Source organism: Oryx dammah, unplaced genomic scaffold (assembly GCF_014754425.2).
Source record: "Oryx dammah isolate SB20612 unplaced genomic scaffold, SCBI_Odam_1.1 HiC_scaffold_29, whole genome shotgun sequence".
NCBI classification, from domain to species: Eukaryota; Metazoa; Chordata; class Mammalia; order Artiodactyla; family Bovidae; genus Oryx; species Oryx dammah.
This window is the reverse complement of record NW_024070213.1, coordinates 36339212-36351474: the sequence shown is the minus strand read 5'-3', so window position 1 is coordinate 36351474 and position 12263 is coordinate 36339212. Positions and strand designations below refer to the sequence as shown.

The 12263-nt window shown below is 40.2% G+C and overlaps 1 protein-coding gene and 1 non-coding gene across 2 annotated transcripts in view; one reads left to right on the top strand and one right to left on the bottom strand.

The window, feature by feature from the left end:
* SMCO2 (single-pass membrane protein with coiled-coil domains 2) overlaps positions 1–10251 on the bottom strand; it is a 33690-nt gene extending 23439 nt beyond the window's left edge. The window contains 4 exon segments of the mRNA XM_040233906.1: positions 410–534; positions 7185–7299; positions 9452–9473; positions 10161–10251. Of these exon segments, the coding sequence (XP_040089840.1) occupies positions 410–534; positions 7185–7299; positions 9452–9473; positions 10161–10251 (353 nt within the window).
* Positions 5240–5343, top strand: LOC120859026. The gene has a single exon (XR_005720039.1). It is a non-coding gene; the product is annotated as a U6 spliceosomal RNA (small nuclear RNA).
* Positions 10252–12263: the final 2012 nt, after the last annotated feature.

Here is a 12263-nt window from a genome sequence, read left to right as displayed (position 1 = left end):
AAGGAGAAGTTATGTTAGGTATTGATTTCAGGATGGTGGGTACATCTGGGTGAAGGAGAAGAAGTTATATTAATACATAGGGAAAGGGTCCATAACGATTCAATCATACATTTTTAATAATAATTACAATATTTTTCATCTCTAGAAAATTACCTAAGACTGATGAGATGTGTAATAAGTCCAGGGTCCAAAGAAAAGCATGGAAAGAGAACCCCATGGTCTCCCTATGTCCCTCTTCGTTGTTCTTGCTGGAATAGGTAGGTAGTTACTTGTGCATGTGATTGCTTTGTGGTTCAAGACATGTACTGATTTAAAATCTTCTAAGCTTTCCATAAGCTCTCTGCTAAGTTTCATTCTCCCCTCCACAAAACACTACTCAGTGTTCCCTCTTGCATTTGCCAAGGCTTACTGTTCAAGGATGTTCTCAAACTGCAAAGATGTGGATGCTTGGGGATCTTCATGTTGAATGTGATCTCTTTCTTGCTCATCCTGTTCACTCTGCAGGTCCTGGCTATGCCCAGCCTTCGGCTCCAACTTATCCTGATAAAGATCATGAAGGGAGCAAAGCAGACCAGAAGGGTTATCACAAGAGGTGGTGGCCCCACTACGGTACCCCTGCCCTCATTACCCTTTCCGAGGCTGGAGTCCTCTGATGCATTTGTGAGGTAGGCTGACATCCCTTTGCTCTGTGACAGAGAAAGGCTGGGTGTAGAGGGTAGGGAGAACAGATCAGCCTCTTATTGATATACCTGTACAGATCATTGCCCAAGTCAATAGGAACAGCATTCACCTACCTCTACAAACTGCTTTTCAGCACATCATCCTTTAAATGACAGCCCTGACATGGATAAATGTGGGTACTGAAATTCCCTAGGCCATTCATTCATATTTAGTGATTTGGCCAAGGTCACATGATGCAGTGAGTTAAGTGATGAACTCCGAAAGATATGTCCATGTCCTAATACTAGGCCCCCAGAGAATGTGACCTTGTTTGGAAAAAAGGGTCTTTGCAGATGTAATGAAGTTAATAATGATCTTGAGATGAGATTAGCTTGGATTACCGGGGTGGATCCTAAATCCTATGATGAGTGCCCTAATGAGGAACAGAGGAGGAGAAGACAGACAGAGAAACTCATGTGGTGATGGAGGCACATTGTAGTTTATGCAGCCACAAACTGAGGAATGCCCAGAGTCACCAAAACCTAAGAGAGGAATGGAAAAATTCTCCCCCAAAGCCTTCAGAGTAAGTATGGTCTCACTGACCCCTTGATTTTTGATTGTTGGCCTCCAGAACTATGACAGAATACATTTTGTGTGTGTGTGTGTGTGGCTTTAAACCACCAAGTCTAATTTGTTATAGCTACCACAAGAAACCAACCCATATGGCTGGTAAGTATATAGACTAGAACTTGAACTAGGTTTTCTGATTCCCAACCCATGGCTCTTTTCACTGTATCTAGGACTTGGGTTCAGATTAAGGAATACCTAGTTCCTACCTCTGGTGCTTTCACAACCCAGTGGCGCCTCACCAGAGAGGAAGGATTATTACCACATTTACAGATGAAGAAACCAAGGCTAGATTTTCCAAGTATGATGTGACTCCACTATCTTTTAGCTACTTCTTTGTAAATAAAAGGCATCCACCATTTCCATTTCTTTCCACTAAATCTTTGGCCAGGATATTCAAAAGCAGCAGAAACACTGTGATGTAGAGAAAGACAACCACATTGGGAAGCAGAGAACCAGAGGTCTAAGTCTTGTTCTACTGCTGTGAGTGTTGAACAAGTCACTTAATCACCATAAAGCTCAGCTTCCTAGCCTAGTAAGAAAATTGGGCCAGACCATCTCTAGAGTTCTATGTCCAATAATCTCTGATGACATTTCATATCTTCATCAGTCATTTTACTGTAGTGGTTAATATATCACAAACGAGTCAAAAGGCAAGAAATAGAAATAAAAAGAGTTTTTACAAAAAATCTACAGGACTAGGACTTCCCTGATGGTCCTGTGGTTAGGACTTTCCCTTCTAATGCAGAGAGTATGAGTTCAATCCCTGGTCAGGGAGTTAGGATCCCACAGACCTCGTGGCCAAAAAAACCCGTAGCATAAAACAGGGGCAATATTGTAACAAATTCAATAAGGACTTTAAAAATAAGTAAATAAAATCTATAGGACTAAATAAAACCTACAGGACTAAACGCATAAAGAAATGTGTGTGTTTTTAAAATAACAGACTAAATGTTGCATAAAATACACAGTCTAAGGCTTCCCTCATAGTTCAGTTGGTAAAGAATCTGCTTGCAATGCAGGAAACCCAGGTTTGATTCCTGGGTTGTGAAGATCCTCTGGAGAAGGAAACAGCAATCCACTCCAGTATTCTTGCCTGGAAAATCCCATGGAGAGAGGAACCTGGCGGGGTACAATTCATGGGGGTCACAGGAGTCGGACATGACTTAGCAACTAAACCAATGGCATTGAAAGTGAAGTTGCTCAGTCGTGTTCGCCTCTTTGTGACTCCGAGGACTATACAGTCCATGAAATTCTCCAGGCCAGAATACTGGAGTGGGTAGCCTTTCCCTTCTCCAGGGGATCTTCCTAACCCAGGGATCAAACCCAGGTCTCCCGCATTGCAGGCAGATTCTTTACCAGCTGAGCCACAAGGGAAGCTAAAGACATTACTTTCCATTTATGTGCAGCTTTTGGGAGAGCTCATATTCCTCGGAAAGTGAAAAATGGAACTCATCATATTTCCCCTCAACTTGTCCAGTTCCCCACTCTTGTATATGGCCCCCCATTCATCCAAACGTCTCTGTCTGAAGACTGGAAGAAGTCCTTGAATTGTCATGGGAGATATTCTTTTCCCTCCTCGTTACCCATTTCATATCCGCTTAGTATAGTATCCACTAATACTACTTATCTTTTCAGTCGGTGTCCTTGCATCTCTGTTCATGGCACCCTGGTTGGGGCCCTATCTCAAGTCCTCCTCAGTTCCTGACTCCTATTGGTGTCCTGGCTTCCTGCCTGCATCCTGCTCTACCCTGGCCTCAGCATCCTGCCTGCCTGCTTGCCTGTCATGCCTTTTCCTGCACCCTTCCTCTCTCACAACACTGTTTCTCTTTGACTCCTTTATCTTTGCATGTGCTATGCCTTCTTTCTGAAATGCTTTTCTTCTATCTAGATCATCCTTCAAAACTCAGTTGTCATATCCCCAGTCTTAAGCTCTCCCTCCTGTATACTTCATTAGCACATCTACTTCTAGGGTGGATTTTTTCGTACACACCCTTGTCCTTGCCTGAGTCCCTCCTAGTGTGTGAGCTCACTGAAGGGAAAGAATTATATATGTAATATCCTAGCACATTTGTTGTTGTTCAGTCGCTCAGTCCTGTCCAACTCTTTGCAAGCCCGTGGACTGCAGGATGCCAGGCTTCCCTGTCCTTCACCATCTTCCAGAGCTTGCTCAAACTCAGGTCAATTGAATCGATGATGCCATCCAACCATCTCATCCTCTGTCATCCCCTTCTCCTAGCACATAGTGGATGCTCAATAAGTGGTTATAGAAATACATTCTGTTTGTGAGAGATGCAAACAAAAGCAGGAAATAGGAAAGTCTGTTCACTGACCTGGCATCCGAAATCGGCACTATGTATAGCGGTGTCAGGGACTGAAAATGGGAAGCCAGTGCAAAATATTCATTTCTAAGTGTTTTAGGGGGCTTTGATGGTTAGACATGGCAGCTTTGGCAGTCTACTAAAAAGCCTATTTTGTTACTTAAAACACCAATTGATTTTATTTTGCTCCTAACTCTTTGTCCATTTCCTGAAATTGTCCTTTAAATCTTTCTCTTATAAAAGACAAATGTAAGATTATGCAAAGTAGAGACCTTCTGGTTTGCTTTCAGAGAATAAAAGGAAAAGATTTCTTCCTCAAGAAGTCATATATTTGTCCTTTTTTCAGCACAGAGCTAAATTTATTAATAATTATTTGTTGATTATGTGACTGCGTGTGATTTATTTTTCTGTAATTAAAGGATTTTCCATATAAATAAATGAACATAAAGAAATACAATCATAAATAAAAAATATAGTTTCTTAAACCTTTATGCCCTGACTTGAAGTTTGTAAGAAATAGTCTGTAATAGTGAAGGCATTATACCCTTCATATACCCTGAGAGTGTAGACTATGTGATAAATCTTACGGAGTGAATAATTTTATCATCTAACTAGACTTATTCTATCCTAGGCCAACAAGTGATAGTATCATTGTTCACTGACTAATGATAGGAACGTTTTCCTGGAGTCCAGTGACAAGGACCCCACAAAGAATCAGATAACAGTATTTACAGAGTTTTACCTTCAATTTATGTGTTCACTAAGTTCGTGGCTCCCACATCTCATTTTCCCTTTTCTTTCCCCTCTATAAGACTCCTCTTCTAATTCAGCTCCTGGTTTTTGTTTGTTTGTTTGTTTTGTTTTGTAATAGGTATCTGTCTCTTTCTACTTTTTGACTGTCTCATTATTATCTATACTCCACACATTTAACTCTATCCCTTCACACCTTCTATCCCCTTCTATTCCTTTTTTCTGTATATTTATTTTTATTTATTTACTTTGCTGTACCAGGGTTAGTTACAGCACTCAGGATCTTCTCTCGTTGCAGCCTGTGACATCTTTCAGTTGCAGCATGTGGATCTTAGTTGAAGCATGTGGGATCTAGTTCCCTGACCAGGGATCGAACCTGATCGTCCTGTATTGGGAGCTCAGAGTCTTAGCCACTGGACCACCAAGGAAGTCCCACTTCTACTTCTTTTGTTTCTTTTTCTTTTTTCCCTTACGGTGGAGTCTTTGAAAGTAAAGTCCAGCTTGGGATGTTCTTTGGGGACTCTTCCTTCTAAGGATTGTAAAGTTGGCTGGCTATCCCCAAGCCCAGAATGTATTCAAAAGAGAAGTAGACAAAAAGATGAATCCTGGACTTCCTTTGAGGGTTGAATAAGCCTCAGAATAGGAAATACCCACTCCACAGATTGGAACCACCTTCCTTTATAGCCAATAACCTGGGGAATCTATGGGGGAGATTTGGACATCAATAATAAAAGGAATCTTACCCATGCATTTGCTTTGAACTAAATGAAAGCATAAACTCTTTCCATGACAAACTCCAGCATCAGTTTCTCCATTCATGTCAGCTAGATGACTGAATTTCAAAGACTGAGAGAGGTTCAGACTGAATTAAGAGTAAATTAGTGCTCATTTCAATAGCTTATATACTAATATTTGAATGATACAGAGATTAACATGGCCCCTGAACAAGGATGACATGCAAATTCATGAAGTTTTCCATATTTTTTGAGAAAGTTAAAAAAAAAACTCATTTAAAATTGCTTCAAAAGGAATAAAACACCTAGGAATAAATAATCAAAGAGAATAAAGACCTATACTCTGAAAAGTATAAAAAAATTAATGAAGGAAATTGAAGATGATACAAGAAATGGAATGACATTCTGTGCTCTTGGATTGGAAGAATTAATATTGTTAAAATGATCATACTACCCAAAACAGTCTACAGATTTAATGTAATCTCTATTAAAATACCCAGGACATTTTGCATAGAACTAAAACAAATAATAATAAAATTTATATGGAACCACAAAAAGACCCTAAATTACCAGAACAATCCTGAGGAAAAAGAAAAAAGCTGAAAGTATCACCCTTCCAGACTTTAGACTACACAACAAGACTACAATAATTGAAACAGCATGGTACTAGCACATAGATCAATGGAACAGAATAGAGAGCCCAGAAATAAACCCACACATCTATGGTTAATTAGTCTTTAACAAAGAAGACAACAGTATACAATGGAGAAAAGATAGTCCCTTCAATAAGTGGTGCTGGAAAATTTGGACAGCCACATGTAAAACAATGAGATTAGAACATTTCCTTACACCATAAACAAAAATAAACTCAAAATGGTAAATTGTTAGAAGAGAACATAGGCAGAACACACTTTGATATAAATTGCAGCAATATTTTTTTGTGATCTGCCTAAGGCAAACAATAAAATAAAAGCAAAAATAAATGAATGGGACATAATTAAACAGAAAGTGGTATCACCTCACACCAATCAGAATGGCCATCATCAAAAAGTCTGCAAGTAACAAACACTGGAGAAGGTGTGGAGAAAAAAGAACCCTCCTTACAGTGTTAGTGGCACTATAAATTGTCTGAGACCACATGGACCATAGCCTCCGAGGCTCTTCTATCCATGGAATTCTCCAGGTAAGAATGTTGGAGTGGGTTGCCATGCCCTTTTCCAGGGGATCTTCCTGACCCAGGGATCAAACCCAGGTGTCCTGAAATGCAGGCAGATTCTTTATTGTTTGAGCTACCCAGAAAGGCAAAATGGTTGTCTGAGGAGGTCTTACAAATAGCTGAGAAAAGAAGAGAAATAAAAGGCAAAGGAGAAAAGGAAAAATATATCAATCTGAATGCAGAGTTCCAAAGAATATCTGGAGAAAATCATAAGTCAAAAGGATACATGCACCGTTATGTTGATTGTAGCACTATTTACAATAGCCAAGACATGGAAGCAACCTAGATGTCCAGTGACAGATGAATTTAGATAATGGAATAGAAAATAGAATATTACTCATCCACAAAGAAGAATGAGATAATGCCATTTGTAGCAATATGGATGAACCTAGAGATTATCATTCTAAGTGAAGTAAGCTGAGTGGAGAAAGACAAATATCAGATGATATCACTTATATGTGGAATCTAATACATATATTTATTTTCTTGGGTTCCAAAATCACTGTGGATGGTGACTGCAGCCATGAAATTAAAAGATGAGTAATGGATCTCTGTAATGCATCCTATTGGGAGACAATTTGCAATTCAAGGACAAACCTACATAGAGTAATTTGCTCTGAGGTGAAAAATGTCACAGTTATTTTGTAAATTCTAAGAACAAAAATAATGTAATGCACAATTCTCTGTATGAGAACACTAGTAAGTCCGTTGTGTAATAACAGCTGCCTTCAGAAGAAAGAATACCTTCCTCTTTTTCAAGCTCTGAACATCTTGTACCTGTTAGAAGGAAACCTTGAGATATATCCTTACCATTTTAGGATATGAAATGTGAAGTTTCTCTCTTCACCCACTGTGATGTTTAAGTCTGTCCCTTACCCATTTTTTAGTCTCCAAATCTTGAAGGAAGTCAGTTTGATGGTTTTCAGAGAAAATGTCCTCATCATCTGTTCTGTCCAAGTTGTGGTCCATTTTGGTAAATTCCCTTAGCAAACTGTAAGTCACACGATGGAGAGGTTGTTATTACGTCTTCAGTCTACAGTTTAGGCCTGCCCCAAACATTTCTAGAGGAAGAACACCTGGATCTTTCTGGCCCCCAAGAGCACCTGCTACTCTTGTCCTGATTTTATTCTGTGTGAATAATGTCTAGTGCAGTGTATTACTCGAGATAGAAATGGAGAGGCTGGATAAATATTTGTTGATTGACTCAATAAATGATTTAACAGTGAGATTCTGAATTCTAAAGCCCCTGCACAAACATACTGTGTGTGTGCAAATGTACATGTAAAGTAAACAAATAATAAATATTCTTCTTTTAAAAGTAGAGTTAAAAAGTGTCATATGGTAAAACCCTGGTAGTTTAGCAGTTAGGACCCCACGATTTCACTGCTGAAGGCCTGGGTTTGACCCCTGCTTGGGGAACTAAGACCCTATAAGCCACGCAGCATGGCACCCCCCCGCAAAGAAGAGTGTCCTATGGTTCATAGGAAAGGAGTAAGTCTGTGCTACCATCATGATCTCTAGACCCCGAGATGTCCTCCTCCCAACATTCACTAGTTTATTTATTCTTCCACAGAGATTCTATGCATAAATAAGCAGCTATGTTTATGTAAATATATATATGCTTTTAAAAATACAAATTAGAGGATATGACATACACTTACTGTACTTTATAGGGCTTCTGTAGAAGTTCAGACAGTAAAGCACTCACCTGCAATGCAGGAGACCAGGGTTCAATCCCTGGGTCAGAAAAAGCCCCTGGAGAAGGAGATGGCCACCCCCTCCAGTATTCTTGCCTGGAGAATTCTATGGACAGAGGAGCCTGGAGGGCTACAGTCCACAGAGTGGCAAAGAGTTGGACATGACTGAGTGACTATTGGAGAGGACAATGGCAACCTACTCCAGTACTCTCGCCTGGAAAATCCCATGGACGGAGGAGCCTGGTAGGCTGCAGTCTATGGGGTCCCTGAGTCGGACATGACTGAGCGACTTCACTTTCACTTTTCACTTTCCTGCATTGGAGAAGGAAATGGCAACCCACTCCAGTGTTCTTGCCTGGAGAATCCCAGGGACGGGGGAGCCTGGTGGGCTGCTGTCTATGGGGTCGCACAGAATCGGACACGACTGAAGCGACTTAGCAGCAGCAGCAGCAGCGTGACTAATACACATATGCTGTACTTTATATTTCTTTTTTAATGACTTCTTTTGGAGTCCATTTCATATTACTACCTATAGAGCTGCCTCATCTTAAACATTGTTATATGGCATTCCCTCCTGAGGCTGTATCATAATTTGCTAATCAGTTCTCTATATTTATGTTTATATGTATTGTTTCTAATCAATTACCACTACAAACAATGCTGCAATGAATATCCCTACACATCTATGTGTATATGGGCAAGAATATCTATTGAATAAGCTCCACAATAGAATTGCTGGGTCAGTAGACACATATACTTTAAAAATGTGTGTGTGTGTGTGTGCACTCAGTAGCTCAGTCATGTCTGACTCTTTGCTGCCTCATGGACTGTAGTCTGCAGGCTCCTCTGTCCAGGGAATTTTCCAGGCAAGAATACTGGAGTGGGTTGCCATTTCCTCTTCTAGGGGATTTTCTCAACCCAGGGATCAAACCTGAATCTCTGGCATCTCCTGCATTGGCAGGTAGATTCTTCACTACTATGCTCCCTGGGAAGCCCAAAATTTTGATAGAGTTTACCAAATTATGCTTTAAAGAGGCTAAATCCATTTAAAATTCCAGAAAAAAAAAATGACGAGAGTTCCTGTTTTCCCATTCTTTTCTAAAATCATGTATTAGAAACGTTTTTGATCTTTGTCAATTTGGTAAATTTAAACTGGTTTATCACTGTAGTTTTAATCTCTTTTTATGAGAGTTTGAACATCTTTACCTGTGTGTATAAAACTCATTTGTGTTTCCTTTGTTGTGGTAATTGTGTTGATAATCCCTTGCCTATTATCTACTGGACTATTGTTATTTTGCTGGACTGCATATATGTGTGTAGATGTGTACACACACACACATACTCACATATACTTTTGAATGAATCACAATATACAAGTGATAAAGGCCTATGGCAGTAGTTTCTTATATACGGGTCTTGAACCTTGAGGTGGGGGGCCCTCTCTACCTATCCTTCAGAGAAAGTGGCCCTGGAATCAATACACATTTCTATAGATTTAAAAAATACTGCTGACATATAAACATAATATAACATAAACATATACTGTTTCCAAATGTATATGCTACTGTTATTAATAAGTTATAAATGAATTTTAAAACATCTTTGATGTAGTAGCTTCTTTGACATATGAGAGGTTCTGATAAATCTTTTCCTTTAAAAAATTTCTTTTGATTTAAAAAGGCTGTAAACCATTTTTATAGTATACAATTTTATCATATATTGACAAATGCATGTATGTATTTGTATGAATATTTGTACTTCCTCTACTCTAGAAATCATTGTAAATGGTTCATATCTTTAGCAAGTGAAGATAATGAAAGTACAATACATCAACATTTTCCCACAAGCTGAGACTAGAATCTTGACCATTCCTCTTGACAAATATCTGCCTAGTTTCTGACCGTAGGTCCCTTTACTGTCTCATTGGAACTACCACACTAGATATTCATTAGGTCAAAACTAGAAGAATTGTAGAGAAGGATGTTAACCCAAACCCTGAACTTGGAAATCTTATCCTTTGGTCCTACCAGCCTGAGGAAGTCTCCAGACAAGACCAAGGACCAAGGACCAAGGACCAAGGACCAAGACAAAGGACCCCTGGGAGCTTGGCCCTGACTTGCTTCTGCACCGTGCCTTCAGCCTCATCGATTTTGACGAAAGCCATTGTTTTTCTCTGTCAACTCTTACTCCTTCCCAACTGGCTTCATCTGCAGAGGCATCTCATCACTTAGCTTCGTGAGAGCCATCTCTTTAGCACTGCAAGGGCAATGGTATATTTCTTTTTATTTGTAAAGCTGATGTTTGTTTTATTCTTTTCATATTGTGGACAAGTAAGTTATTTCTCGTTTTTCACTACTATAAACAATATAGTGGGCTTCTCTGGTGGCTTAGACAGTAAAGCATCCACCTGCAATGCAGGAGACCCAGATTCAATCCCCGGGTTGGAAAGATCCCCTGGAGAAGGAAATGGCAATCCATTCCAGTATTTTTGCTGGGAAATTCCATGGACAGAGGAGCCTGGCAGGCTCCAGTTCATGGGGTTGCAAAGAGTCAGACACGACTGAGCAACTAACACACAATCAATATAGTAAAGAATATCCCTGTTTGGGAATTTTCAGTGCGTCTCTATCAGTTACTTAGAATACTTCCTTAGAGGTGTAATACTTCTAGTAAGTAAGTAATACGTAGAATACTTCCTGATAATATGATATACTGATTTTTTAAGGATTTAGGAAAATATTCCCAAATTTCTTTCTTAAAGGTTCAACCACTATGCAGTATATGTCTGGTAGCTGTGCATGAGAACAAGAAACTTCCTGCCTGCCTGACAGGCAAGTGTTAGCTGGAGAGCAGAGAACTGAATTGTTAAGTGTACGTAAGTAGTGAGAAAAGTCATAGTGAAAGGAAATAGGAAAGAAGGTAGAAAGGGTTTAGACAGATTCTGGAAAGCTCATATGAAAAGCCACAAGAAAGTATTTAAGTGAAATGTAACTGGTAGTAATGAGCAGAGATCAGAGGGTTGTGTGTTAGCCCTCAGTTGTATCTGGCTCTTTGTAACCCCATGGACTATAGCCCACCAGCCTCCTCTGTTCATGGTGATTCTCCAGGCAAGAAATCTGAAGTGGGGTTGGGTTGCCATTCTCTTCTTCCCAACCCAGGAATCAAACCTGGGTCTCCTGCATGGCAGGCATATTCTTTACCATCTGAGCCACCAGAACAAGCAGAGATCTGAGGATTGTACCCAGCCCTAAACAGCAAGAAATCTTCTCCTTTGGGCACTCAAATGGGTGACTGTAGTAAATTGTCACAGAGGGTGGTCTGGACCTCAGGACCTTGAGAGACAGAATTCCGAAGGGACAGAGGGGACTGTAGACTGACAAAACAGGAAGTGATTGGCAAGCATTTTCCTGGAAGAGTGATTTATGGCTATGATTAGGAACAGATGGAGGGAAAAGCACTGGGAACCACAGAGATACTGGAATCATCTGAGCAACCAAGGGCTGGCCAATCAGCCTGTGGCAAAACTGAGCTTTATCTTTTTTAGAAAATTTTTGTTGTACTGAGTCTTCATTGCTGCGCACAGATTTTCTCTAGTTGCAGGAAACAGGGGCTACTCTTCCTTGCGGTGTGTGGGCTTCTCGTTGAAGTGGTTTCTCTTGTTGCAGAGCACAGGCTCTGGGCACATAGGCCAGTAGTTGTGGTGCCTGGACTTAGTTGCCCCGCAGCATGTGGGATCTTCCTGGACCAGGGATCAAGCCCATGCTCCCTGCATTGGCAGACAAATTCTTAATCACTGGACCACCAGGGAAGTCCTGAGCTTCATCTTTGACCTATGTGGGGCCCCACAGTGGATGTGGGGCAAAGGGGACTCCTGTAAAGCAGAAGCTACAGGAAGATGCCAGAACCTAGAGTGTGACAAAGAAGAATAAATCTTCGATCTCTTTCAGGAAGGACTTTGTGACCTGCCCAATCTCATACAGCTCCCATCTGGACAGTTTGTCTTGTGTCCTGAAGATGGTAAACATTACCAAGGCAACTCCAAACTCTGAAAGATGAATGATCACTGAGTTCTGCTGAGTTTTTTGTCCCTTTCCAGTCCAAAACTTAAAATATGCTACAAATAATAAGATTTCCTTATTTTGGTAACTCTTTAGCATCCTAATGGCTTCCATTGGTTGATTTAAAGGAAAATCTCTTCCTCTAAAATCAAGTAGCTTCAGAAATTCTGTCCCCAAACATTTTCTCACATTTCAAACAA